The sequence below is a fragment of the Uranotaenia lowii genome, chromosome 3 (assembly GCF_029784155.1).
Source record: "Uranotaenia lowii strain MFRU-FL chromosome 3, ASM2978415v1, whole genome shotgun sequence".
Lineage (NCBI taxonomy): Eukaryota > Metazoa > Arthropoda > Insecta > Diptera > Culicidae > Uranotaenia > Uranotaenia lowii.
In genome coordinates, this window is record NC_073693.1 from 39291721 (window position 1) to 39317862 (window position 26142).

Here is a 26142-nt window from a genome sequence, read left to right on the forward strand (position 1 = left end):
AAAATTACAAAAATTACAAAAATTACAAAAATTACAAAAATTACAAAAATTACAAAAATTACAAAAATTACAAAAATTACAAAAATTACAAAAATTACAAAAATTACAAAAATTACAAAAATTACAAAAATTACAAAAATTACAAAAATTACAAAAATTACAAAAATTACAAAAATTACAAAAATTACAAAAATTACAAAAATTACAAAAATTACAAAAATTACAAAAATTACAAAAATTACAAAAATGACAAAAATGACAAAAATGACAAAAATGACAAAAATGACAAAAATGACAAAAATGACAAAAATGACAAAAATGACAAAAATGACAAAAATGACAAAAATGACAAAAATGACAAAAATGACAAAAATGACAAAAATGACAAAAATGACAAAAATGACAAAAATGACAAAAATGACAAAAATGACAAGAATGACAAAAATGACAAAAATGACAAAAATGACAAAAATGACAAAAATGACAAAAATGACAAAAATGACAAAAATGACAAAAATGACAAAAATGACAAAAATGACAAAAATGACAAAAAATGACAAAAATGACAAAAATGACAAAAATTACAAAAATGACAAAAATGACAAATGACATAAATGACAAATATGACAGAATGACAAAAATGACAAAAATTACCAAAATGACCAAAATTACAAAAATGACAAAAAAATAAAAAATTACAAAAATTACAAAAATGTCAAAAATTCAATCAATAACAGAAATGACAAAAATTACAAAAATTTTAAATACATTTGTAATTTTTCAAAAATTATAAAAATTATTAAAATCACCAAAATAAGTTACCTATTTTAAGTTACCATTTGTTGTAACTCCAGAAAAGTTGATTGAGTTTATACTTATTTCGAGAAAATTAATAAATTGGCACAAAAACCATAAGCAGGCTTGGTTCCACAGAAGAAACAAAATTGATGTAGATTTTTCAGTACAATAAAGTAATAAATATTTTCATACAAACCTAAAAGTTCGAATTTACTCATGTAAACGTTACTTAAAAATTCTGCAAAAAATCATGGATGAGTTTTGAATCAAAACGAAGCCTTTTAGGCCCCAGGGATTGAGAAATTCAAAAATGACCCCAAATCGACTCAGCCTTCTATTTAATGTATTTAAAATACTCTGCTCTACTTCACTCAAACTTTCCAGAACTACTTGACTCTGCTGTGAAGATTCAAACATGTTAACGAATTCGTTTGTGTATATTGGATAACCATTTAAATTTTTATGTTACATAACCAATTTTTTCAAACGTTTGATATTCGAAATCTATCGCTGAACGAATTTGAAAAATCTTTAGATAAGTACACGACATATTTCTGTGGTTTTCAATAAAAAGTAATTAACATTATAAATCAATCAATTCAGTATTCGAAAAATTGTCGCTTGGTAAAGTGTTTAAGAAAAAAATGGATAAAAAAAACTTTAAACACATCATGATTGTTCGTCTCCAAAAGTTTTATTCCACCAAGCTGATAACTCCATTTGTTTACATTTTCGCCCTGCTCAAAATTTACTACCAATTTATTCTATTTCCCATTAGTAATATAATTTGTGTACATTTAATAATCCTAAGCCCCCCCAGGTTTATCCAAACATCTCTCAGGAGTTTATTTACAATAATATTATATCGAAACTGATAAAAAATTGGCAAAATCCCAGGAATACAGCAAAATTCAAAACATCTTTGAGCTCTCCCATTACAGTAGGTTGTTTTCCAATATATATGTTTAATTTCATCAATCACATCAAGCAATCATACGAAAGTTTCAAGTTCAACATCATCAATTAAACTCACGTCATCCAACTTCGTTCGGTAATGAAACACTCAACAGCCGAAAATTTTGCACTCACTGAAGGCTCGATAATTGGCTGAAAATTGACTAATTCCCCGAAAACTTCCCAGCCAATTCAAACGAATTTATTCCATTTACCAAAGCAAGATGAGAGGACTGTTACAGGGAGCTTCATTTCAATCCGAAATGCAAATGAACCGCGAAGAATTATTCCATCTTATTTACTTTCCCGATAAACTGCTCCAGGAACCAAACAGACTTCAATTTGATTGATTCGCATTTGAAGTGATATTTTATAATTTTTCCCTTTATCAAAAAAAGTTTGACGAAGTTCAATTTTTTTTGGAAAAAATATTTGTAAGAAAATAGACTAGATTAAAATCCCACAATCCAAGAAAACAAATAACTAATCGTGAACCATTTCGGGATGCCACCGTGATCCCCGCCAAATTAAAAACGACACTCGCTGCTAGCCTATCATCTAATTAGATCAAGTTTCCACTTTGATTTCTTAATTAACATCCGTCGCTCTTTTGAAGTCCGGGCGCGCCCCCCATTCACGGGGTTGACTCTCTCCTGGCTGAGGGAATAAACACAAATAATCTCGATAAACTCCTGAAAACCGTTCGTTCGTTTGCCAGTTGCTCTTCGGTTTGTTTACCAAACCGATGATGCTGATCCTGATGCTGGGTTGAGGGAATCGTGGTGTTCCACATCCGGTTGAACACAGGATCCGTTTCCAAGAAACCCACCTAACCCAAAAGCCCGACATTGATAAAATAACTCTCTCTTTCTCTCTCTCTCGCTAACCCGGGCCGTTTGTTTTGCTTTCTTTTCGCCCCTTTACAGTCCAGTGGAGATGAAGATGATTCGCTGTTTGAGCCCCCGATGATATCGCCCCCACCACCGGAATGGGGCCACCGAGGCAAGGGAGAGAAGGGCGAACGAGGACTGAAAGGGCCACCAGGAGATAGCATACGGGGGCCACCGGGGCCTCCGGGACCACAAGGACCTCCTGGGCCACCTGGGCCTCCCGGATCAGCTGGACCTCGGGGTCCCGGCTATTTCGACGAAGGGTCCGGCAGTGACGATGCGGTAAGTTTATTCCTTATTGTTTTTTTTGTTTCATAATGGGTCACTGGAAGCTGCTGTAAGTTAGAATGGCATTGAAAATAGCACTGTCAGAATTTTCCCGAACCACACAACTAATCTGTGTGAAATTTGAACTCAAATCTAAAATTTTTAAATCCCCAATAAATCACCAAAATGAGGAGACATTTTGAAAATTGTCAAAATTGTCGAAATTGTCAAAATTGTCAAAATTGTCAAAATTGTCAAAATTGTCAAAATTGTCAAAATTGTCAAAATTGTCAGAAATGTCAAAATTGTCAAAATTGTCAAAATTGTCAAAATTGTCAAAATTGTCAAAATTGTCAAAATTGTCAAAATTGTCAAAATTGTCAAAATTGTCAAAATTGTCAAAATTGTCAAAATTGTCAAAATTGTCAAAATTATCAAAATTGTCAAAATTGTCAAAATTGTCAAAATTGTCAGAAATTTCAAAATTATCAAAATTGTCAAAATTGTCAAAATTGTCAAAATTGTCAAAATTATCAAAATTGTCAAAATTGTCAAAATTGTCAAAATTGTCAAAATTGTCAAAATTGTCAAAATTGTCAGATTTGTCATTTTTGTCATTTTTGTCATTTTTGTCATTTTCGTCATTTTTGTCATTTTTGTCATTTTTGTCATTTTTGTCATTTTTGTCATTTTTGTCATTTTTGTCATTTTTGTCATTTTTGTCATTTTTGTCATTTTTGTCATTTTTGTCATTTTTGTCATTTTTGTCATTTTTGTCATTTTTGTCATTTTTGTCATTTTTGTCATTTTTGTCATTTTTGTCATTTTTGTCATTTTTGTCATTTTTGTCATTTTTGTCATTTTTGTCATTTTTGTCATTTTTGTCATTTTTGTCAATTTTGTCATTTTTGTCATTTTTGTCATTTTTGTCATTTTTGTCATTTTTGTCATTTTTGTCATTTTTGTCATTTTTGTCATTTTTGTCATTTTTGTCATTTTTGTCATTTTTGTCATTTTTGTCATTTTTGTCATTTTTGTCATTTTTGTCATTTTTGTCATTTTTGTCATTTTTGTCATTTTTGTCATTTTTGTCATTTTTGTCATTTTTGTCATTTTTGTCATTTTTGTCATTTTTGTCATTTTTGTCATTTTTGTCATTTTTGTCATTTTTGTCATTTTTGTCATTTTTGTCATTTTTGTCATTTTTGTCATTTTTGTCATTTTTGTCATTTTTGTCATTTTTGTCATTTTTGTCATTTTTGTCATTTTTGTCATTTTTGTCATTTTTGTCATTTTTGTCATTTTTGTCATTTTTGTCATTTTTGTCATTTTTGTCATTTTTGTCATTTTTGTCATTTTTGTCATTTTTGTCATTTTTGTCATTTTTGTCATTTTTGTCATTTTTGTCATTTTTGTCATTTTTGTCATTTTTGTCATTTTTGTCATTTTTGTCATTTTTGTCATTTTTGTCATTTTTGTCATTTTTGTCATTTTTGTCATTTTTGTCATTTTTGTCATTTTTGTCATTTTTGTCATTTTTGTCATTTTTGTCATTTTTGTCATTTTTGTCATTTTTGTCATTTTTGTCATTTTTGTCATTTTTGTCATTTTTGTCATTTTTGTCATTTTTGTCATTTTTGTCATTTTTGTCATTTTTGTCATTTTTGTCATTATGTTCATTTTTGTCATTTTTGTCATTTTTGTCATTTTTGTCATTTTTGTCATTTTTGTCATTTTTGTCATTTTTGTCATTTTTGTCATTTTTGTCATTTTTGTCATTTTTGTCATTTTTGTCATTTTTGTCATTTTTGTCATTTTTGTCATTTTTGTCATTTTTGTCATTTTTGTCATTTTTGTCATTTTTGTCATTTTTGTCATTTTTGTCATTTTTGTCATTTTTGTCATTTTTGTCATTTTTGTCATTTTTGTCATTTTTGTCATTTTTGTCATTTTTGTCATTTTTGTCATTTTTGTCATTTTTGTCATTTTTGTCATTTTTGTCATTTTTGTCATTTTTGTCATTTTTGTCATTTTTGTCATTTTTGTCATTTTTGTCATTTTTGTCATTTTTGTCATTTTTGTCATTTTTGTCATTTTTGTTATTTTTGTCATTTTTGTCATTTTTGTCATTTTTGTCATTTTTGTCATTTTTGTCATTTTTGTCATTTTTGTCATTTTTGTCATTTTTGTCATTTTTGTCATTTTTGTCATTTTTGTCATTTTTGTCATTTTTGTCATTTTTGTCATTTTTGTCATTTTTGTCATTTTTGTCATTTTTGTCATTTTTGTCATTTTTGTCATTTTTGTCATTTTTGTCATTTTTGTCATTTTTGTCATTTTTGTCATTTTTGTCATTTTTGTCATTTTTGTCATTTTTGTCATTTTTGTCATTTTTGTCATTTTTGTCATTTTTGTCATTTTTGTCATTTTTGTCATTTTTGTCATTTTTGTCATTTTTGTCATTTTTGTCATTTTTGTCATTTTTGTCATTTTTGTCATTTTTGTCATTTTTGTCATTTTTGTCATTTTTGTCATTTTTGTCATTTTTGTCATTTTTGCCATTTTTGTCATTTTTGTCATTTTTGTCATTTTTGTCATTTTTGTCATTTTTGTCATTTTTGTCATTTTTGTCAGTTTTGTCATTTTTGTCATTTTTGTCATTTTTGTCATTTTTGTCATTTTTGTCATTTTTGTCATTTTTGCCATTTTTGTCATTTTTGTCATTTTTGTCATTTTTGTCATTTTTGTCATTTTTGTCATTTTTGTCATTTTTGTCATTTTTGTCATTTTTGTCATTTTTGTCATTTTTGTCATTTTTGTCATTTTTGTCATTTTTGTCATTTTTGTTATTTTTGTCATTTTTGTCATTTTTGTCATTTTCGTCATTTTTGTCATTTTTGTCATTTTTGTCATTTTTGTCATTTTTGTCATTTTTGTCATTTTTGTCATTTTTGTCATTTTTATCATTTTTGTCATTTTTGTCATTTTTGTCATTTTTGTCATTTTTGTCATTTTTGTCATTTTTGTCATTTTTGTCATTTTTGTCATTTTTGTCATTTTTGTCATTTTTGTCATTTTTGTCATTTTTGTCATTTTTGTCATTTATGTCATTTTTGTCATTTTTGTCATTTTTGTCATTTTTGTCATTTTTGTCATTTTTGTCATTTTTGTCATTTTTGTCATTTTTGTCATTTTTGTCATTTTTGTCATTTTTGTCATTTTTGTCATTTTTGTCATTTTTGTCATTTTTGTCATTTTTGTCATTTTTGTCATTTTTGTCATTTTTGTCATTTTTGTCATTTTTGTCATTTTTGTCATTTTTGTCATTTTTGTCATTTTTGTCATTTTTGTCATTTTTATCATTTTTGTCATTTTTGTCATTTTTGTCATTTTTGTCATTTTTGTCATTTTTGTCATTTTTGTCATTTTTGTCATTTTTGTCATTTTTGTCATTTTTGTCATTTTTGTCATTTTTGTCATTTTTGTCATTTTTGTCATTTTTGTCATTTTTGTCATTTTTGTCATTTTTGTCATTTTTGTCATTTTTGTCATTTTTGTCATTTTTGTCATTTTTGTCATTTTTGTCATTTTTATCATTTTTATCATTTTTGTCATTTTTGTCATTTTTATCATTTTTGTCATTTTTGTCATTTTTGTCATTTTTGTCATTTTTGTCATTTTTGTCATTTTTGTCATTTTTGTCATTTTTGTCATTTTTGTCATTTTTGTCATTTTTGTCATTTTTGTCATTTTTGTCATTTTTGTCATTTTTGTCATTTTTGTCATTTTTGTCATTTTTGTCATTTTTGTCATTTTTGTCATTTTTGTCATTTTTGTCATTTTTGTCATTTTTGTCATTTTTGTCATTTTTGTCATTTTTGTCATTTTTGTCATTTTTGTCATTTTTGTCATTTTTGTCATTTTTGTCATTTTTGTCATTTTTGTCATTTTTGTCATTTTTGTCATTTTTGTCATTTTTGTCATTTTTGTCATTTTTGTCATTTTTGTCATTTTTGTCATTTTTGTCATTTTTGTCATTTTTGTCATTTTTGTCATTTTTGTCATTTTGGTCATTTTTGTCATTTTTGTCATTTTTGTCATTTTTGTCATTTTTGTCATTTTTGTCATTTTTGTCATTTTTGTCATTTTTGTCATTTTTGTCATTTTTGTCATTTTTGTCATTATGTTCATTTTTGTCATTTTTGTCATTATTGTCATTTTTGTCGTTTTTGTCATTTTTGTCATTTTTGTCATTTTTGTCATTTTTGTCATTTTTGTCATTTTTGTCATTTTTGTCATTTTTGTCATTTTTGTCATTTTTGTCATTTTTGTCATTTTTGTCATTTTTGTCATTTTTGTCATTTTTGTCATTTTTGTCATTTTTGTCATTTTTGTCATTTTTGTCATTTTTGTCATTTTTGTCATTTTTGTCATTTTTGTCATTTTTGTCATTTTTGTCATTTTTGTCATTTTTGTCATTTTTGTCATTTTTGTCATTTTTGTCATTTTTGTCATTTTTGTCATTTTTGTCATTTTTGTCATTTTTGTCATTTTTGTCATTTTTGTCATTTTTGTCATTTTTGTCATTTTTGTCATTTTTGTCATTTTTGTCATTTTTGTCATTTTTGTCATTTTTGTCATTTTTGTCATTTTTGTCATTTTTGTCATTTTTGTCATTTTTGTCATTTTTGTCATTTTTGTCATTTTTGTCATTTTTGTCATTTTTGTCATTTTTGTCATTTTTGTCATTTTTGTCATTTTTGTCATTTTTGTCATTTTTGTCATTTTTGTCATTTTTGTCATTTTTGTCATTTTTGTCATTTTTGTCATTTTTGTCATTTTTGTCATTTTTGTCATTTTTGTCATTTTTGTCATTTTTGTCATTTTTATAATTTTTGTCATTTTTGTCATTTTTGTCATTTTTGTCATTTTTGTCATTTTTGTCATTTTTGTCATTTTTGTCATTTTTGTCATTTTTGTCATTTTTGTCATTTTTGTCATTTTTGTCATTTTTGTCATTTTTGTCATTTTTGTCATTTTTGTCATTTTTGTCATTTTTGTCATTTTTGTCATTTTTGTCAATTTTGTCATTTTTGTCATTTTTGTCATTTTTGTCATTTTTGTCATTTTTGTCATTTTTGTCATTTTTGTCATTTTTGTCATTTTTGTCATTTTTGTCATTTTTGTCATTTTTGTCATTTTTGTCATTTTTGTCATTTTTGTCATTTTTGTCATTTTTGTCATTTTTGTCATTTTTGTCATTTTTGTCATTTTTGTCATTTTTGTCATTTTTGTCATTTTTGTCATTTTTGTCATTTTTGAACTTTTTTTCAAAAAAAAAAATATTATCTCAAAAGTAACACAACATTTTAAGATCCTATCAATATCTAAAAGCCATTGCTGTGCTCCAGCCCCTTTTAGGATTTTCCTTTTTGATCCAGCCAAGTTCATAGTTTATTAAAATTCAATTTCTCTCCTTTGCTCTGGACGCTGCTTCTGGAATTGCCGGTACTGAATCACTCCGACTGCCAATAATAACCGAAACCCTTTCTCTTCGAACGTTTTCTAATACAATTCGTCGTCGTCGATCTCGGTTCCTCCGACCCTACCTTCACTTAATCCGATCAGAGGAGATTATCTCAGGTAATTAAGAGATGAAATAAAATATTTCGAAAGCAGCCTGGGAACAACCTGATCTGAGTGAGTGGGATTTCTCTTTAGTTCTTCTGAGTTTCCAATCGATGCTGTTGTTTCTTTGGTTTTATGCCAACTTTTGTTTCGTTCAGGCTCCCCATTACCTACCCAATCTGTGTAGTACCAGGTCCATTCATTTCAATTTCCTTTTTGGTACATGCGGGTTCGAAAACCCTCAGGCAAATTAGTTTAATTATTTGTGGCTTTAAAGCTACCCGCATTACACAGACCTACATTTACTCACCCCACACTTTGCCCAATGAATTCCATTTTATTTATATTTAGTTTGGATCTTTGGCTGCAACTCGACGATGCAATTAAATTAGTCAGCTTGGTCAGGAGTTTTCACTCAGCCATCTTGTAACTCTCGATTTTGTTGGAATCATCGATTTTGATGTGCTGGGGAAGAGAGCGTATTTCCCTCAGACTGATTTGATTGATCTCAAATTAAACCGGAACTTTTTTCCAGCATTAGTTTGATGGTCCTCATCGAACTCTCGCATATACAAAATCTCTATTGAGCCTTTTAGTAAAAGAGGCAGCTTTTCTTATGTTTGGTCACAGTTTTTAGAAAATGATGATACACAAATGCAATTAACTAATTCTAAAGCCTGCTTTAGATAGAATTTGAACAAAAACAATTGCCTGTATTTCAGTTAATTACTATTGAATTCAAAAGCATACTTTTAATAAAAAAAAATATGGAAAAAATCATTCGTCATGGTTTCGAAGGAACTCTCGAAATTTTTACTATAACTCGAAGTCCCCGACAGGGCCGAAGTCCTTAACTGGACGGAAGCCCTATACTGGACCGAAGTTCTCAACTGGCTCGAAGACCTCAATTAGCAACTATGCCTTGATAGGACCTAAGCCCTAAACTGGATCGAAGTTTTGAACTGGACCGAAAACCTAAACTGAACCGAAATCTTTAACTGGAACGAAGTCTTCAATTGGACCGAAGTTCTATACTGGACCAGATCCTCAACTGGACCAAAGTCCTCGACTGGGAATTATGCCTTGACTGGGAAGAAGTTCTTAACTGCACTGGAGTCCTTAACTGGCAACTATGCGTTGACTTGACCGAAGTCCTAAACTGGACGGAAGCCCTCGACTGGACATAAGTCCTCGACTAGCAACTATGCCTTGACTGGGCCGAAGTCGCCGACTGGACAGAAGTCCTCAACTGGACCGATGTCCAATAACGAACCGAACTTCTCAACTGGCTCGAAGACCTCGACTGACAACTATGCCTTGATTGGACCTAAGTTATTAACTGGACTTAAGTTCTAAACTGAACAAAGGCCTTAACTGAAACAAAGTACTAAACTGATCGATGTCCTCAACTGGACCGAAGTCCTCGACTGGACCGATGTCTTCAACTAGACTGAAGTCCAAAACTGGACCAAAGTTCTCCACTGGCTCGAAGTCCTCGTCTGGCAACTATGCCTTGATAAGACCTAAGCCCTTAACTGGATCGAAGTTTTGAACTGAACCGAAGACCTAAACTGAATCGAAATCTTTAACTGGAACGAAGTCCTCAACTGGACCGAATTCCTCAACTGGACCAAAGTCCCTGACTGGCAACTATACCTTGACTGGAAGGAAGTTCTTAACTGGACTTCAGTCCTCAACTGGCAACTATGCGTTAATTTGACTGAAGTCCTTAACTGTACCGAAGTCCTTAACTGGGCCGATGCCCTCGATTGGACAAATGTCCTCGATTGGCAACTATGCCTTGACCGGACCGAAGCCCCGACTGAACCCGAAGTCCTCAAGTGGATCGAAGTCAAAAACTGGACCGAAGTTTTCAACTGGCTCGAAGGCCTCGTCTGGCAATTATGCCTTGATTGGAGCTAAGCCTTTAACTGGACCAAAGTCCTGAACTGGACCGAAGTACTAAACTGAAACGAAATCCTTAACTGGACCGAAGTTCTCAACTGGACTAAAATCCAAAACTGGACTGAAGTTCTCAACTGGCTCGAAGTCCTCGTCTGGCAACTATGCCTTGATAGGACCTAAGCCCTTAACTTGACCGAAGTGCTGAACTGGATAGAAGTCCTAAACCTAACCGAAATTTTTAATTTGAACGAAGTCTTTAACTGGACCGAAGTCCTAAACTAAACCGTAATCCTCAACTGGACCAAAGTCCTCGACAGGCAACTATGCCTTGACTGGAACGATATTTTTAACTGGACTGGAGTCCTCAACGCGTTGACTAGACCGAAGTCCTTAACTGAACCGATGTTCTAAACTGATCCGAAGTTCTAAACTGGACCGAAGCCCTCGACTAGACAGAAGTTCTCGACTGGCAAATATACCTTGACTTGACCGAAGTCCTAAACTGGACCAATATCTTAAAATGAACCGAAGTCCTAAACTGGACCGAAGTCCTGAACTGGACCGAAGTCCTAAACCAGACCGAAGTCCTCGTCTGGCAATTTTGCCTTTACTAGCGATTCTACCTTTCGATTACTTAGTTTAGCTTAGCTTAGCTTGTTTGACTACTCATATCCCGAAATGCTTCTCTAACATTGTTTTCGATTGGTTATTGGTTATTGTTTGGTTATTTGAATAAAAAAAAAAGCATATTGAATACATTTCTAGCTCCAAGATCGCTGGCGTGGCTAAGTAGAACTACTTCCACATCGCCAATGGTTGATACTTCCTGATTGATCGAGGCCATCAATTTTGTGTAAGAACCAAAAGAATGCAGCTTGCGATTAGCTATTCATTCTCAATGAACAAAACTCACGCTCTCCCTTAAAAAAACAAAAAAAAAAAAAAAGATCAATAACGACGCCAGCCACGTCCTAGTAGTCAATGAGGGATAAAGGAAGGATTGTTAGTAAGATACTTTTTCTGCGAATCTGTATTCAAGTATCTCAAGAAGGGTTCTGTTAGTAAGGGAGAGGTTTGTATAAGGAGCCATTTTTGGAAAATGCTGCGATCTTCGTTTTACCTACACCTCCTATGCTCCTAGACTTTTTCTGAGAAATCTCCTATTCATACCTACGGACTACGGTGTGTTAATAATTTGAATATCCAAAAACAATAATGAACACTTTAATAATTAGATTTCTGAAATTTCTCACCAGCTAGCTGTTTCTCTAATTAAAAGTTCTATAACATAATAGATTTTTAAAACGACAAAAATTTGAAAGAAAATGTAAAAAAAATAGTTGAATTTCACATTTATAAAATGATGAAAAAGATTTCGAACATTTAAACAAAATGTTTAAGAATTTAAAGAAATAATCTGAAAATAACTTGATAAAAATAAAGATAATAATTATTCGATTTTAAAAACACGTTTGAAAAAATATCAAGAAAAATGCATCCTTTATATTTCGAAAAAAAAAATCTAAATTGCTATTTAATAAATGATTAAAATACTTTGAAAATGTTTTAATTCTTATGAACACGGTTTTTAAATGTAAGTTTTCTAGTAACATGACAGAAATAATATTCTGACAGCTATCAATTGAAAAATGTTCATGAAGGTTCATGACTCTTAAAGAATTTTTTCACGCAAAAAAGTTAAAATACAATCTAGTTTACATTCAGTTTATGGAATAATAATAGATATGCATAAATCAAGCAGTTTAATGTGAAAACAACTAAATATAAAATTTAAAAATTTAAAATTGCACACAATTTCAACGGGGAAATATTCCTTGTGAAATGTTTCGTATCTTGTTTAGAATCATCTTACTGCTATATTTTATTGAGAGAAATTTGTCGAAAACATGAGAAATTAATTAAATCAAATGGATAGAAATTATAGAAAACACTTAGCTGAAAATCCATCGGCAGTTATCTTGAAGGGTTACGTTCGTCTTGGATTACAATTTCCAAGGCGCGATTTTTTCGGCTATTTGAACTATTATTTTGGTGAATTTTCACGGTGCACGAAAAAATGGTGTCCGATGTCAAAAATTCATGACCAACTTTTCCTATGTGGTCACCTGGAAGCGTTTTGTAATAAAACTTCCTGGCGATTCTACCTTTGGAATACTAGAGCAAGTTCACTGGTTTTGAGAAAATGTGGTAGAAATTTTGACATTTTGAAAATTTTACCATGCAAAAATGTTTTCAAGATCTTTGGGCTTCGTTTTTTTACGGTACTATTTCTATTTCAGCCGTATGTGATAGAAATATTGCTATGTTTGCATCACAGCATGCAAAACTACAACACGTGTTGTTAAAAAACCACAAATCTTGAAAATGTTTTTGCACAAAATTTTCAAAATGAGCAAAAAAATAACAAAATCTCTACCACTTTTTCCCAACACCAGTAAACTTGCTCTTAGGAACCAAAAACACACTTTCAAATTACAACAGAATCTATTTTGAAATAACTTCAACTTTATTCGAATAAAATTATTCACTGGCTTGCTTTTTTTATCAAGCATCACTTTCGAACTCATCACTTTCGAAGCATTACTCTGGAAAAAATCACTCGTTGAAATTTTTTCATCGTAGCAACCAGAGATCTCTTTAAAACTAGAGCTACATATTATGCAATCACATGATGTCTATTAGGAAAACAAAATCCTGGAAAGATCACCACTGTGAAAACTCAAATTTCGATTGAAAGAGCCCGAATAGGATTGTACCGTGAAAAAAACCACGAATTCCATATTCACAGACCATAAATTATATGGTTTTCACAATGTTTATTATCGTCTTAGATAGTTTGAATCCACATTGGATTTCGTAGATTCCGACCATACATTTCGTAGTTTTGGCCAAAATAACCATGAAAAAAGGGTATTGTTATGCAGCGTGACCATGAAAAAAATGGCGATTTTCCATACATTGGAAAGCTCAAAAATATAAAGTTCATGGTTAAAACAGCTTTTTTTTCAAGTTTTATCCAAAAAAAACCATGAAAATACGTTTATTTTGATTGTGTTAGCAAAGATGGAAATCTAGGTTAATTGATGGAACAAAAATATTATTTTTACCGTACAATTTCATGGTTCATACAATGAAAAAACAATTTTCTTCTGGATTGCAATATTTAATTTCATTTTATTTTTTTTATTTTATATTTATTTTTTTCATAAAGATAACCTCAATTCAATAAAATATTTAACCATACATGCCTGGTTTGTACAGTGTGATTCTGATTCCTACAAGGTCTTTCTGGATGGCACCAGCTCATTTTGAAGGACACATTTCCGACGGCTGCAAATGATTTTCCCGTGCCGCCGAGGAGACTTCACCGGAAGTTTTGTGAGGAGCCTGTCTACCGGAGCTGTGGAACAGCATCTAGAAAATAAAATTAATTTAAAAAATACTGTTCTAAAAATCACTACTACTGTAAAAGCTTCTCACCGTTTTCAAAATATTTCGATGCCCGCACCAAAAAAATTGTTCGCGAAAACTTTTTGCCAAAATGGCGCGTGTTCAAGAATCTCTACACGATAAATAGAAAATGTGTAAAAAAAACCAAAATTTTACCATTGTTCATTTTGGTTTGGTCTTACATTTTAACATGAATTACACTGTAACAATACTAATCAAAAGAAAATTATTGTTATACCGTATTTCTGTAATTTTCGGCAACTGTGAAATATTTTGAATTAACTATATACTTCACGGTGACTTTAAAATTTATGCTGGTTTCAAAATTAAATGTGGTAGACAGATATTTAGATACTACGATGAAGTTTACTGTTAAATTGAAAATCACTGATCGGTTATTTTAAAACCATGGTCTTTGCTATTCGGGAGGAAATCTCTGGTTGTCCGTAGTGTCCACTTTGACGTTTTTTCACCAATTCGACAAGTAGTCCGGGAACCCGTGTGTGTCGAGCTGTTGGAGAGTCGATGTATCGAGACAGATCGAGGGGTGTTCGATTGTAAATGTCGATATACACTCTTAGATCAATTCATCCTAACAAAACCCACAATGGATTACAAATAACTGTGCACAAATTTATCCCTTTTTTCGGCTTCCATGTTGATTGTTTACAAAGTAGAGTCAATTTGCGGAATGTCGAAAATACATACGCGAAGCTAACAAAATTCCCGACACGTCGGCGCCAAGATCTTCCAAATCTATCCACCAGGAGCACCAAAATGTTAGCACAAGTTAGTTCCAATTGAAAATGAAGCAAGCTTTAAGAGGTGATGAATATAAATCGTTTTCAAGGTTGCAATTAAATTCTATAATTTTCAGTTGTATGCCTAAATGATACTGTTAAAATGAGTAATTCAACGAAGGGTTCAGTTGTGGAATAGAGTTAATCTTGATTTGTTATCTCAGTAAGGTCCTTAAAAAGCTACACTCTACACTAGCTAACTGTGAGTTTCATCAGATACGTACAATCAGATGAAATCCAGTTTTGCTAGACTAAAGGACTCTTCGTATGATTTTAGAATCTATCCTTCCTTACATTTTTATCAAACGATTACAAATCTCTCGTAGTTTTTTTGTTTTTCCTTTTTTATAGGAATTTAACTCTCATAGTTTAAAATGTTTATAATCCGTTTCCAAAAACTAATTTCGTTTCTCGAAACACATTGCAGCTTTACGACGCATTGCCGAACCGGAAACACGCCGGCCAGTGCATGTGCAACGTTTCGCTCATCATGGAGGAACTGAAGATGGACAGCACCCTTCGGGAGTTCCTCCGGGGTCCCGAGGGACCCCAGGGACGGGACGGCAAAACCGGCGCTCCAGGATTAACGGTTTGTATTTTATTTCAAATCTGAATCAAGATGATTTTCATAAACAGAAAAAAAGATAATTACTGATCGATGTTTTCCTTTTTTCCCACAGGGTGCTACGGGACCAGCTGGTGAACGTGGCGCTGCCGGTCCCAAAGGAGACAAAGGGGATCGGGGCGATGTGGGAACGCCCGGTCCGGAGGGTAAGTTAAATGCCTAAGGAAAATTACTAACTTGAAATTTGACTCATCTGTTTTTTTTTTCTTTTCCATTCAACAGGAGTCCCCGGAAACAAGGGAGAATCGGGCTTGGATGGCATGCCTGGTCCTCCTGGACTTCCGGGCCCTCCGGGACCACCGGGTATCCCGGAAAACTATGATGTAAGTCATCGCTCTCGAATGGAGCATATTTCTAACATAATTTTTACTTTCTCACTGATATAATCAATTAACGAACAATGTACTCATGAGCATATATTTTCTTTCTCTGACTAACCCATTAACCAAATATCACCAAATTTGTTATGTCGAAATATTTTAACCCCCACTATTCTAGATTAATTGGAATCCATCGAGGATGTTCAAGGTATAGACATGTGTTTGTAAATGGAATGTTTTTTAATATAACTTACTCTAGGTTTAAATGAGCTAACAATTCAGCAATGATAAGTTAAAAACTGTTAACCAAATTGATTAAATTTTTGGGAAAATAACAAAAAACAAGTCAAATAAAAAAATCTGAAATTGAAACTTTTTATTGGGACTGGGTTTTATCATAAAATAACTTTATCGAAGTCAAAATTCAAACGTCTAAATTCTAAGTTTCTGATTTGAAAGTCGGCATACAGCTCTACATTTGTAGAATTTCCTTGTTAAAACAATCGACGCTTTAATTTCTCGAACGACACGATGTGGTGGATCAATGTTTTGGAAGCTCACGAATGTCAACACTTATATCTTGCCTTCAACCACATTGTATGCCTGTTTGTTAACAACATGGTTGCCAGTCGAAGGGATTAAATATGCATGAGCAGCAACTCAAGTGCGTTCACCACACGCATAAACTCTCCGGTGGCGGCTTGCGTATCTTCCGTGCCTTTCCGGCTGCTGCTTCCGGCTTCAGCTTCTTCCCATCCGAAAAATCACCCGCTTTGTGGGTGGCCAAAAGCATGGGAGAATTTTTTTTTCCAGCCATAAAGTGGAACATTTACCTCAATCATAAAGCCGTCGCTGCGTGTGGGTTCCCATAAAAAAAAACTGACGGCCGGAAAAAAAACGTGCTGCACTCGATGGAACTGATCTCAATGACAACCGAGAAGAATAAACCTTTTTGTGTCGATTTCGTGTCCATATTTTTAAACAGCGTGAAAGTACACGATAACACCAACATTTAAAATAGAGTTATCCATCGTGAAATTATGATAGCATTTATTTTTTGGATTTCATGAAATTGTGGATTAAACTCACAAAATTTAAACGTGATTTCATCATTTCCAACAGCTAGTTGTTATAAAAAAAATCCCTAAAATTATTAAAATTCCTACCTAAATAATACATTTTATTTCATTACGTAAATTAATAGGTGTTTGAAAAATATAATTCAGTCAAAATCTTAATAATAAAAACAAATCTCTTTATATATGTTATTTTCTTCAATTTTGATAAATATTGACCCAAAAAATGTTAACAAAAGGTGCTAGAATTAGAATTAAAACATCAATTCTTACGCTTTATTGAGTGTGAAAACATATTGATTGCTGAACAGTCTGGACTCAGAAAGCAGCATTCAGCTGAATCTGCAGTTAACTTGATACTTCAAAATTGGAAGATTAATATTAAAATGGAACTTACAGAGTGGCTGTGTTTCTAGACTTCAAGAGACTATTTGAAACTATTGATGGTACAGTTCTAAGCTGTCTCAAAAATTATTTGGAGAACAGAATGCAACGTACAAAGTATCATTTTACTCGCGATACAGAAAAAATGACCAAGGAGTTCCCCAAGGAAATGTGTTGGGTCCCATGTTATTTATACAGTACATCAATGACATGAAAATGTGCGTAAATTACAGCCGTCTCAAGCTTTTTGAAAATGATTTCGTCTCCTATTGGAGTGAAAATAACTTAGAACTCTTTGTACAATAAGCAAATGCTGATTTGAAAAATATTGCAGATTTTTTCGAAATTTAAATCCTGATAAAACCAACTGAATGATTATTGGAAATCGCAAAATGGAAGTAAACCCTAGGTTATTAATCGATGGTTGTGAGATCGCAAGGGTGCGTCAAGTCAAATGCCTAGGAGTTCAAGTCGATGAAAAATTTAATTTCATAGCTCACATAGTAGTAGAGTAAGTAGATATATGACTTTCTGGTCGAAAATAATCTACGTTAAATCTGTTATTATTTCGACTATTGCGCTACAATTTTACCTCATGCATCTGATACACAAACAAAGCGCCTACAAAGAATTCAAAATAAGATCATGCGAGTAGTGATACGATGTAATTGATACTCACCTAGTACATCAATGCCAGACATACTTCAATGGTTGTCAGTGAAACAGAGAATTGCGTATAACAGTTTGATTTTTATATATTTATAAAATGAAAAACGGAATATTACCGGCTTACTCGACTTACAGACCGTCCTGCAGTACGGCAACGATGTACATAGCTACAATACGAGAAAAGCCCATGATTTGAGAAAGAAAATTACAAAACAATCAGTACTCTACATCGGTCTAAAGATGTTTTAAAGCCTGCCACAGAATAACAGATATAGTTCAAACATAATACTTTTTAGAAAATGACAAGTTAACATGTAACAGACAATTTGAAATATATAACTAATCATAAAAAGAATCATATGCTAGTGATGAAGATCTGGCGAAATACCAGATATATAATTGTACAGTGATGGACATACGTAAGAGTCTGATTATGTCACATAGTTGGATTATGTTACCTGATTGGATTATGTCACATGCTCAGATTTTGTTGCATGTTCAGTTTATTTCACATGGTCTGATTATGTTCCATGGTCGATTATGTCACATGATCTGAATATGTTGCGTGGTCGGACTATGTTGCATGGTCAGATTATGTCACGTGGTCAGATTATGTCACATGGTCGATTATTTTTCGTGGTCGGATTATGTCACATGGTCCGATTATGTCACGTGGTCGGATTATGTCACATGGTCTGAATTTGTTACATGGTCTGATTATGTCACGTGGTCGGTTATGTAGCATGGTCAGATTATGTGACATGGTCGATTATGTTGCATGTTCTGATAATGTCACATGGTCGGACTATGTTGCATGGTCGGATTATGTCACATGGTCCGATTATGTTCCAAGGTCGAATTATATCACATAGTCGGACTATGTTGCATGATTCGAATATGTCACATGCTCCGTTTTTGCTGCATGGTCTAATTATGTCACTTGGTCCGATTATGTTTCATGGTCGGATAATGTTGCATGATTGGATTATGTCACATGGTCTGATTTTGTTCCATGGTCTGACTATGTCACATGGTCGGATTATGTTGCATGGTCGAATTATGTTACATGATTGGATTATGTCACATGCTCCGATATTGCTGCATGGTCTGATTATGTAACTTGGTCAATTAAGGTGCATGATCCGATTATGTTGCATTGTCGGATTATGTTACATGGTCTGTTTATGTCACGTGGACAATTATATTGCATGGTCGACTATGTCACATGGTCTGATTATGTTGCATGTTCGAAATATGTTGCATTGTCAGATTATGTTGCATGGTCGGTTATGTCACATGATCCGATTCTGTCACATGGCCGGATTTTGTCATATGGTCCTATTATGTTTAATGGGCAGATTATGTCGCATGGTCGGATTTTGTTGCATGATTGGATCATGTCACATGGTCTGATTATGTCACGTGGTCGGTTATGTTGCATGGTCAGATTATGTTGCATGGTTGGATTATGTCACAAGGTCCGATCATGTCGCATGGGCTGATTATGTCACCTGGTCGAATATGTTGCATTTTCAGATTATGACACATGGTCAGAAAATGTTGCATGGTCCGACTCTGTAACATGGTCTGATTTTGTAACGTGCTCGATTATGTTTTCCGATCGGATTATGTTGAATGATTGGATTATGTTGTATGGTCGGATTATGTCACATGATCGATTATGTTGCATGGTCTGAATGTGTCACATGGTCGATTATGTTGCATGTTTCGATTATGTCAGGTGGTTGAATTCAATTATATGGTTGAAATGTTTCATACATTCAGATATTGCCTTTTTGGCACTGTCACATGTTGATCTTGACGAGAATATCCGGGCCGGAAAACCAGGCAATTTTATATAAAAACCTGGCAAAAACCGGACAGTTGATTTCAATAGTGACGACCATAATCCGGGTAATATAGGGGCATAATTTATCAAAACCCAGAAATTACTCCACAAAAATCAAGAAAAAAAAATTTTAAAAAGATTTTTTTCATCAAAACCTATCGACAGATTTTGAATCGTATTTTAGGCTTCTAAAAAACGCTTTAAGATTATTTTTATAAAACTTATTAATAAACTTCCGTTTGGGAGGCATGAATTAAAAAATTTACATGTTTTTTTTTTTGTTTGATTTGCCATATAAAGTGAATAAATCCGGGAAACATCCGGGATTTTTCCAATGAAATCCGTGAAACTGAGCCGGACCAGACTGTTCCAAAATTTCGTATTAAATATCCGGGCAAACCTAGATAAAACTGGGTAATTTGGCAACCTTAGTATACCTTAGTATGTTTGAAATTCTGATTTTAGAAGCCAACCTTTGCCAAGTCTTGCCAGTTTTTAAAATATTTATAATGGTGAGAGCAATCGCATGTTTTGAGTACTAAGTATAATACTAAGTATACTTTGTGAACAGTATGGTATTTTGATGTCAACTTTAACTTTTAAAATATAATAAAAACATTAGTATTTTATATCTGGCATTAATTTTTACGACCTTATCGGTGAATGTTGGGTTCTCATAGTGAGAACATTTCAAGAATTGAAATTTATAGATGGATAGAAGAAGATTAGAAGAAAATTATAGGTGTTGAAATGAGCGGGTAGAAATTTTTAAGTAGCATTTTCACCACATACTTAACTTTTGTTCAATCACGGATCAACTATTTTGAAATGTTAGAATCGGACAGGGTTGAGTCTAACACAACACAATAGTTGATCTTGAGTGGTTCCCACCGTTAGACTCAACCCTGTCCGATTCTAACATTTAAAAATAAATGATCCGTGATTGAACAAAAGTTAAGTATGTGGTGAAAATGCTTCTTAAAAATTTCTACCCGCTCATTTCAACACCTATAATTTTCTTCTAATCTGCTTCTATCCATCTATAATTTTCAATTCTTGAAATGTTCTCACTATGAAAACATAACATCATCGATAAGGCCGTAAAAATTAATTTCAAAACATAAATCACGGTGATTAATCTTAATTAATAAAATTAAAACGTACCTTAAATATTAAAAACTATGATTCCACAGAAAAATGTATTTCACTGACTTGAAAATTGGACTTTTTGATTTTTTTTAAGGAATTGTACCACTGCGCTGGTGCGCATTAAGGAGTTAAAATGCTCATTCCTAAATGATAAGGAAAGAAGCGTTTCATCTTTTGACTCAATCATTCTAAAAAATCAATTAGGATGAAATATACAGTTAAAGTTCTGTAAATCGTAATATTCAGTTGTTTCTTGCAACTAAACAAGATCTACAACTGGAAACTTGTTAATTTGAAAGTTTTCATTTTGTAAGACTTTTTTTTATTTTGAACCATCTTCGGTACATATTTTGAGCATACTAAATTCTATTCAAATTTCAAAATATTTTTGACTCCAGTACACGCATCATTGGCATTGATCAACGTAAATTATGGTTTCAAAGTTTGTTGTTAATTTCACCTTATATTTTCAACAGAAGAGTAACACTCTTGTGAACCACCTTCTTCCATATTTGTGAATTTGAGTCATCCGCTTATAGAAATAGCTAGTTACATAAAAAAAAAATTAAAATAAAATTACTTTCCATTCAAAAATTAAAAACCAAGAATTTTATATTTAAGCAAAAACGATGTTTAGGGCAATTTATTTAGTTTATCCTCTTTGTTAATCAATTTCCACTTTTGAGTTGGCAGAAAAAACCGTAACAGTACTTGTCATTGAAGATTGTTGTTACACAGAATAATTGTGGTTTAGAGAGAAACAACAATCGAAGGTAGGAGAAAAATATAAAACTATCAATTAATCAATAATAAACTGAAAAGCAGCAAAAAATTTTACAAAAATGTAAGAAAATGAGTGAACAAAAACTGAATAAATGCACCTGAAACGAAATAGTTTCCTGAATAACTATTGGATAAATAATGCCTAAAAATCTAGATTACTAATTTTTAATTAACTTTTTTTTCATATCTAATTTTAAGTATTTGAAAAACAAACTGTCAACTCTTTTAAAATTTTCAAGCAACTTCTGTTTTTTTCCAAAATTTCAAAAAGTATCAAGAAGAGGTTATAAACAGTTTAATTTGCAAATCCTGTGTTTCATTATTATTCTGTAAAAATTGGGTCGAATGCAGAATACCACTTCAATGTTGGCTCCAATAATGAAAATTCCTACTCATTTCTTTCTGATATGATCAAAAGATTTTTATGATTGAATGTTTATCACTTGTTTTTTTAAAGGCTAAAATTTGTATTCAACTTAAAGCTTTTTGCTGGGTGTGTTCAAATTCCTAATAATCAAATACAATTATGTGATTAATGCTGTGAAATGGTTGGAAGGTTGGTCCCAAATATGTTCCTTATCACAGTCCATTGTTGAGCCTCTAACCTACCTACCTAAGGGTCCAGCGCCGATTGACCGGCGCATAGGACTGAGATAAAAGATCTCCACTGCTGGCGATTCGGAGCCAGCGTCTTCACTTGCTGCCAGCCAAGGTTCTCGTCAATTGTGCGGATTTCAGCGGCAAGACTTCGCCGCCACGAGCTTTTGGGCCTGCCTCTTCTTCGATGCCCATCTGGATTCCAGTCAAGCGCCTCTCTGCAAATCTCGTTTTCATCTCTTCGCAGCGTGTGCCCAATCCATCTCCACTTACGTTCCCGAATCTCGATTTCTAGCGCCTTTTGATGACACCGGCGATGAAGTTCAACGTTTGAGATCCAGTTGCCAGGCCACCAAGCGCGGATGATGTTCCGCAGGCAGCGATTCACAAAAACTTGCAGTTTTCGCGTCGTCACCGCATATGTGCACCAAGTTTCACACCCGTACAGCAATACGGATTTAACGTTTGAGTTGAAGATTCGGATCTTAGTTCGTAGAGAGATCTGGCGTGACCGCCAGATTTTTCGGAGACTCGCAAACGCAAATCGGGCTTTTCTGATCCGGGTTTCGATGTCCTTCTTGGTACCACCATCAGGCGTAATCTGGCTACCAAGATACTGGAAGCACTCCACTGTCTCAACCTGTTGTCCAGCTACCACGAAATTGGAACGATTTTCTGTATTGATTTCCATCGACTTGGTCTTTCCGACATTGATTTTGAGACCTGCTGCCTTGGAGCTTTCGGTGAGGTCGTCGAGTTTGCTCTGCATGTCTTGTTGTGTTTGGGCGAGCAAAACAATATCGTCTGCCAGGTCAAGGTCGTTCAGTTGCTACATGGTTGAAGGATTCCACGGCAATCCTCGGTTTGGTCTACAGTCAATCAATCCAGTCAAGATCTCATCCATTACGATGAGAAAAAGCAGCGGTGACAAAATACATCCTTGTCTCACTCCAGCAGTTACCGGGATTGGTTCGGACAAGACACCGTCGTGCAAGGTATACGAGAATGCCTCGTACTGTGCTTCGATGAGATGGACTAGTTTCTCTGGGACTTCTCGTCGTCTAAGAGCAGCCCAGATGTTTTCGTGGTTCAGTCGGTCAAATGCTTTTTCGAAATCAACGAACACCAGCAGAAGAGAGTCCTGGAATTCGTTGATTTGTTCCAGAGTGATTCGTAGCGTTGTTATGTGGTCCACACATGATCGTCCGGATCGGAATCCAGCTTATTGCCGTCGGAGTGTAGCGTCGATTTTCTCCTGGATCCTGTTCAGGATCACTTTGCAGAGTACTTTAAGGGTTGTACAGATCAAAGTTATGCCACGCCAGTTACCGCACCCTGTTAGGTCTCCTTTCTTTGGGACCTTTACGAGGATACCCTGCATCCAGTCGGCCGGGAATGTTGCAGTATCCCAAATGTCAGCGAAAAGACGGTGCAACATTTGTGCTGACAAGGCAGGGTAGGCTTTGAGCATTTCAGCAGGAATGCAATCGATTCCAAGCGCTTTGTTGGATTTCATGTCCTTCATTGCCGCTTCTATTTCAGTCAACGAGGGCGCTTCCGAGTTGACGCCATTAATGCGACTTACTGTGGGCGCCTCGAGCTGCGGGTTCTGTTGGCCATTGCTATTTGTAACTCGGAAAAGTTGATCAAAATACTCAGTCCAACGCTTGAGCTGATCTGTTCGATCTGTCAGCAGCTGACCTACTCGGTTTTTCAGCGGCATTCTTGCATTAGTCCTTGCACCACCATTGCACACTGGTACAGAACATCAATCTAGCGGAACTAAATTAATAGCGCCCAGGGATGAAAAGATAGACTTTTGATGTCTTCGACAACATTGCATAATTTTACAAGGCGCATACTTTGAAATAAAATATAGAATCAAGGGGTCCACCAATAGCAAGATAAAAATGCTAACTTTTTTGTTAAGCATTTTAGAGCTTTGGTATATTCTACAAAGTTGTTTATCTTAACAAAATACATAACTTTGATGAACAAGTCAAAGTTCTACAATTTCATTCTAAAGAGTTACAATGAAATTAAGAAAAATACCTTGAAAAAACAGTTTTTTTAATCTGAAACGTTGAAGGTAAGACAAAAATATTTTCAGTCTTCGAAACAAAGTTGTAAAATGTTAAGTTCTATAATCGTTTAGAACATTACGATGTGTTTTGAAATTGCTGAAGCGCTGTAGAAAGCATTTAGTGAAATATATTAACGATTTTCAAAGAAAAGTTTATCAAATTGCGCAAATTTTCGCACCATCAGCCAATGTGGATTTTATTTTTGGTGTTAAGAGGAATCATTGTCATATAAAACTAGCGTGGAACTCGGTGGAACTCGAAGCAATTTTAAGATTCAAAATCTAGTATTTTTTTCACAAATATCACTTTTTTTAGACACTTTATTAGTTTCTTAGTTTATTTGATGCAATGAACTTGCAGAATATGAGAATAAGAAATAATTAGATGATTTAACCGGTTTTCCGTTTCGAATTTATCAATAGAATCTGTTCTAGTACATCATTATATAGGTGATAACTGTACCTACACGTGAAAGTGATTTAACTCCAAAAGTAAACTAGCTTTCAGCTTTCAGTTGCTGATGGCAGGCCAATTTTGGCTCTATTTAACGAAAAAAAAAACACTTTTGAGATAATAAGTTTTCGTTGGACTACAAATTCAATTTGAGTACAGGATTTATGACCATTTTGAAAGCAGAGCTGTCAACACGTTGATATACACCATTTACTCCTGACCGAAGCAAATGTTGTAAAACAAGTATCTAAAAAAAGTGATATTTGTGAACAAAATACTAGATTTTCAATCTTAAAATTGCTTCGAGTTCCACCGAGTTCCACGCTAGTTTTATATGACAATGATTCCTCTTAACACCAAAAATAAAATCCACATTGGCTGATGGTGCGAAAATTTGCGCAATTCGATAAACTTTGCTTTGAAAATCGTTAATATATTACACTAAATGCTTTCTACAGCGCTTCAGCAATTTCAAAACACATCATAATGTTCTAAACGATTGTAGAACTTAACATTTTACAACTTTGTTTCGAAGACTGAAAATAGTTTTTTCTTACCTACAACGTTTCAGATTAAAAAAACTGTTTTTTCAAGGTATTTTTCTTAATTTCATTGTAACTCTTTAGAATGAAATTGTAGAACTTTGACTTGTTCATCAAAGTTATGTATTTTGTTAAGATAAACAACTTTGTAGAATATACCAAAGCTCTAAAATGCTTAACAAAAAAGTTAGCATTTTTATCTTGCTATTGGTGGACCCCTTGATTCTATATTTTATTTCAAAGTATGCGCCTTGTAAAATTATGCAATGTTGTCGAAGACATCAAAAGTCTATCTTTTCATCCCTGGGCGCTATTAATTTAGTTCCTCTAGATTGATGTTCTGTACCAGTGTGCATTGTTGAGCAAGTTGTGTTAAAGGTACTCATATTTTACCGAGCTCTGCTAGGCACCTTTGAACTTCAAATCATTCCTTATATGACTTGACGACTCGATAGTAGTATCGAAAACCTTTCGATTTCAGATTGACAACCGAGAAAACTTCTCGACTCGGATAGGCAAATACTTCCGTACCAGTAGATAGACATTGATTCCTGGACAAAATAAATGTAAGTGTTTTCTACATTTTTAAGGTACCATCAGGCATTTTTTATGTTTTAAATAAATCACTTCACCCGAATTCTGATTACTTAAAAAAGTTTTTTTTTTGGATTTTGAAAAACTGTGGGATATCGTGGCCTACCAAATCCAAATTGACTAGATAACGTGCAAAGTTTATGAGTTGACTCCAAACTGAAATTTCATAAATCATTTAGTTAATTAAGGCTATTTTTGATATCGATGGATACCGATACATTTAAGGCAAATGATAATCAATTGAAGTGTTTCCAATCCCTCATTTCTTTGAAAAAGGAAATAATTGTTTCAAAAGATCAGTTTC

General features: G+C 33.1%; 1 protein-coding gene across 14 annotated transcripts in view; it reads left to right on the forward strand.

Moving 5' to 3' along the window:
* The window catches only part of LOC129754131 (collagen alpha-1(XVIII) chain), an 875414-nt gene that overhangs the window by 622058 nt on the left and 227214 nt on the right, over positions 1–26142 (forward strand). For 11 of the 14 annotated variants that reach the window (XM_055750000.1, XM_055749999.1, XM_055750002.1 and 8 more), the window contains 6 exons: positions 2679–2924; positions 8538–8552; positions 15141–15302; positions 15394–15484; positions 15561–15661; positions 15837–15866. In XM_055750000.1, coding sequence (XP_055605975.1) covers positions 2679–2924; positions 8538–8552; positions 15141–15302; positions 15394–15484; positions 15561–15661; positions 15837–15866 — 645 coding nt within the window. The remainder of the gene's footprint in view (positions 1–2678; positions 2925–8537; positions 8553–15140; positions 15303–15393; positions 15485–15560; positions 15662–15836; positions 15867–26142) is intronic. The other 3 variants (XM_055750004.1, XM_055750008.1, XM_055750003.1) reach the window with 2 other exon arrangements.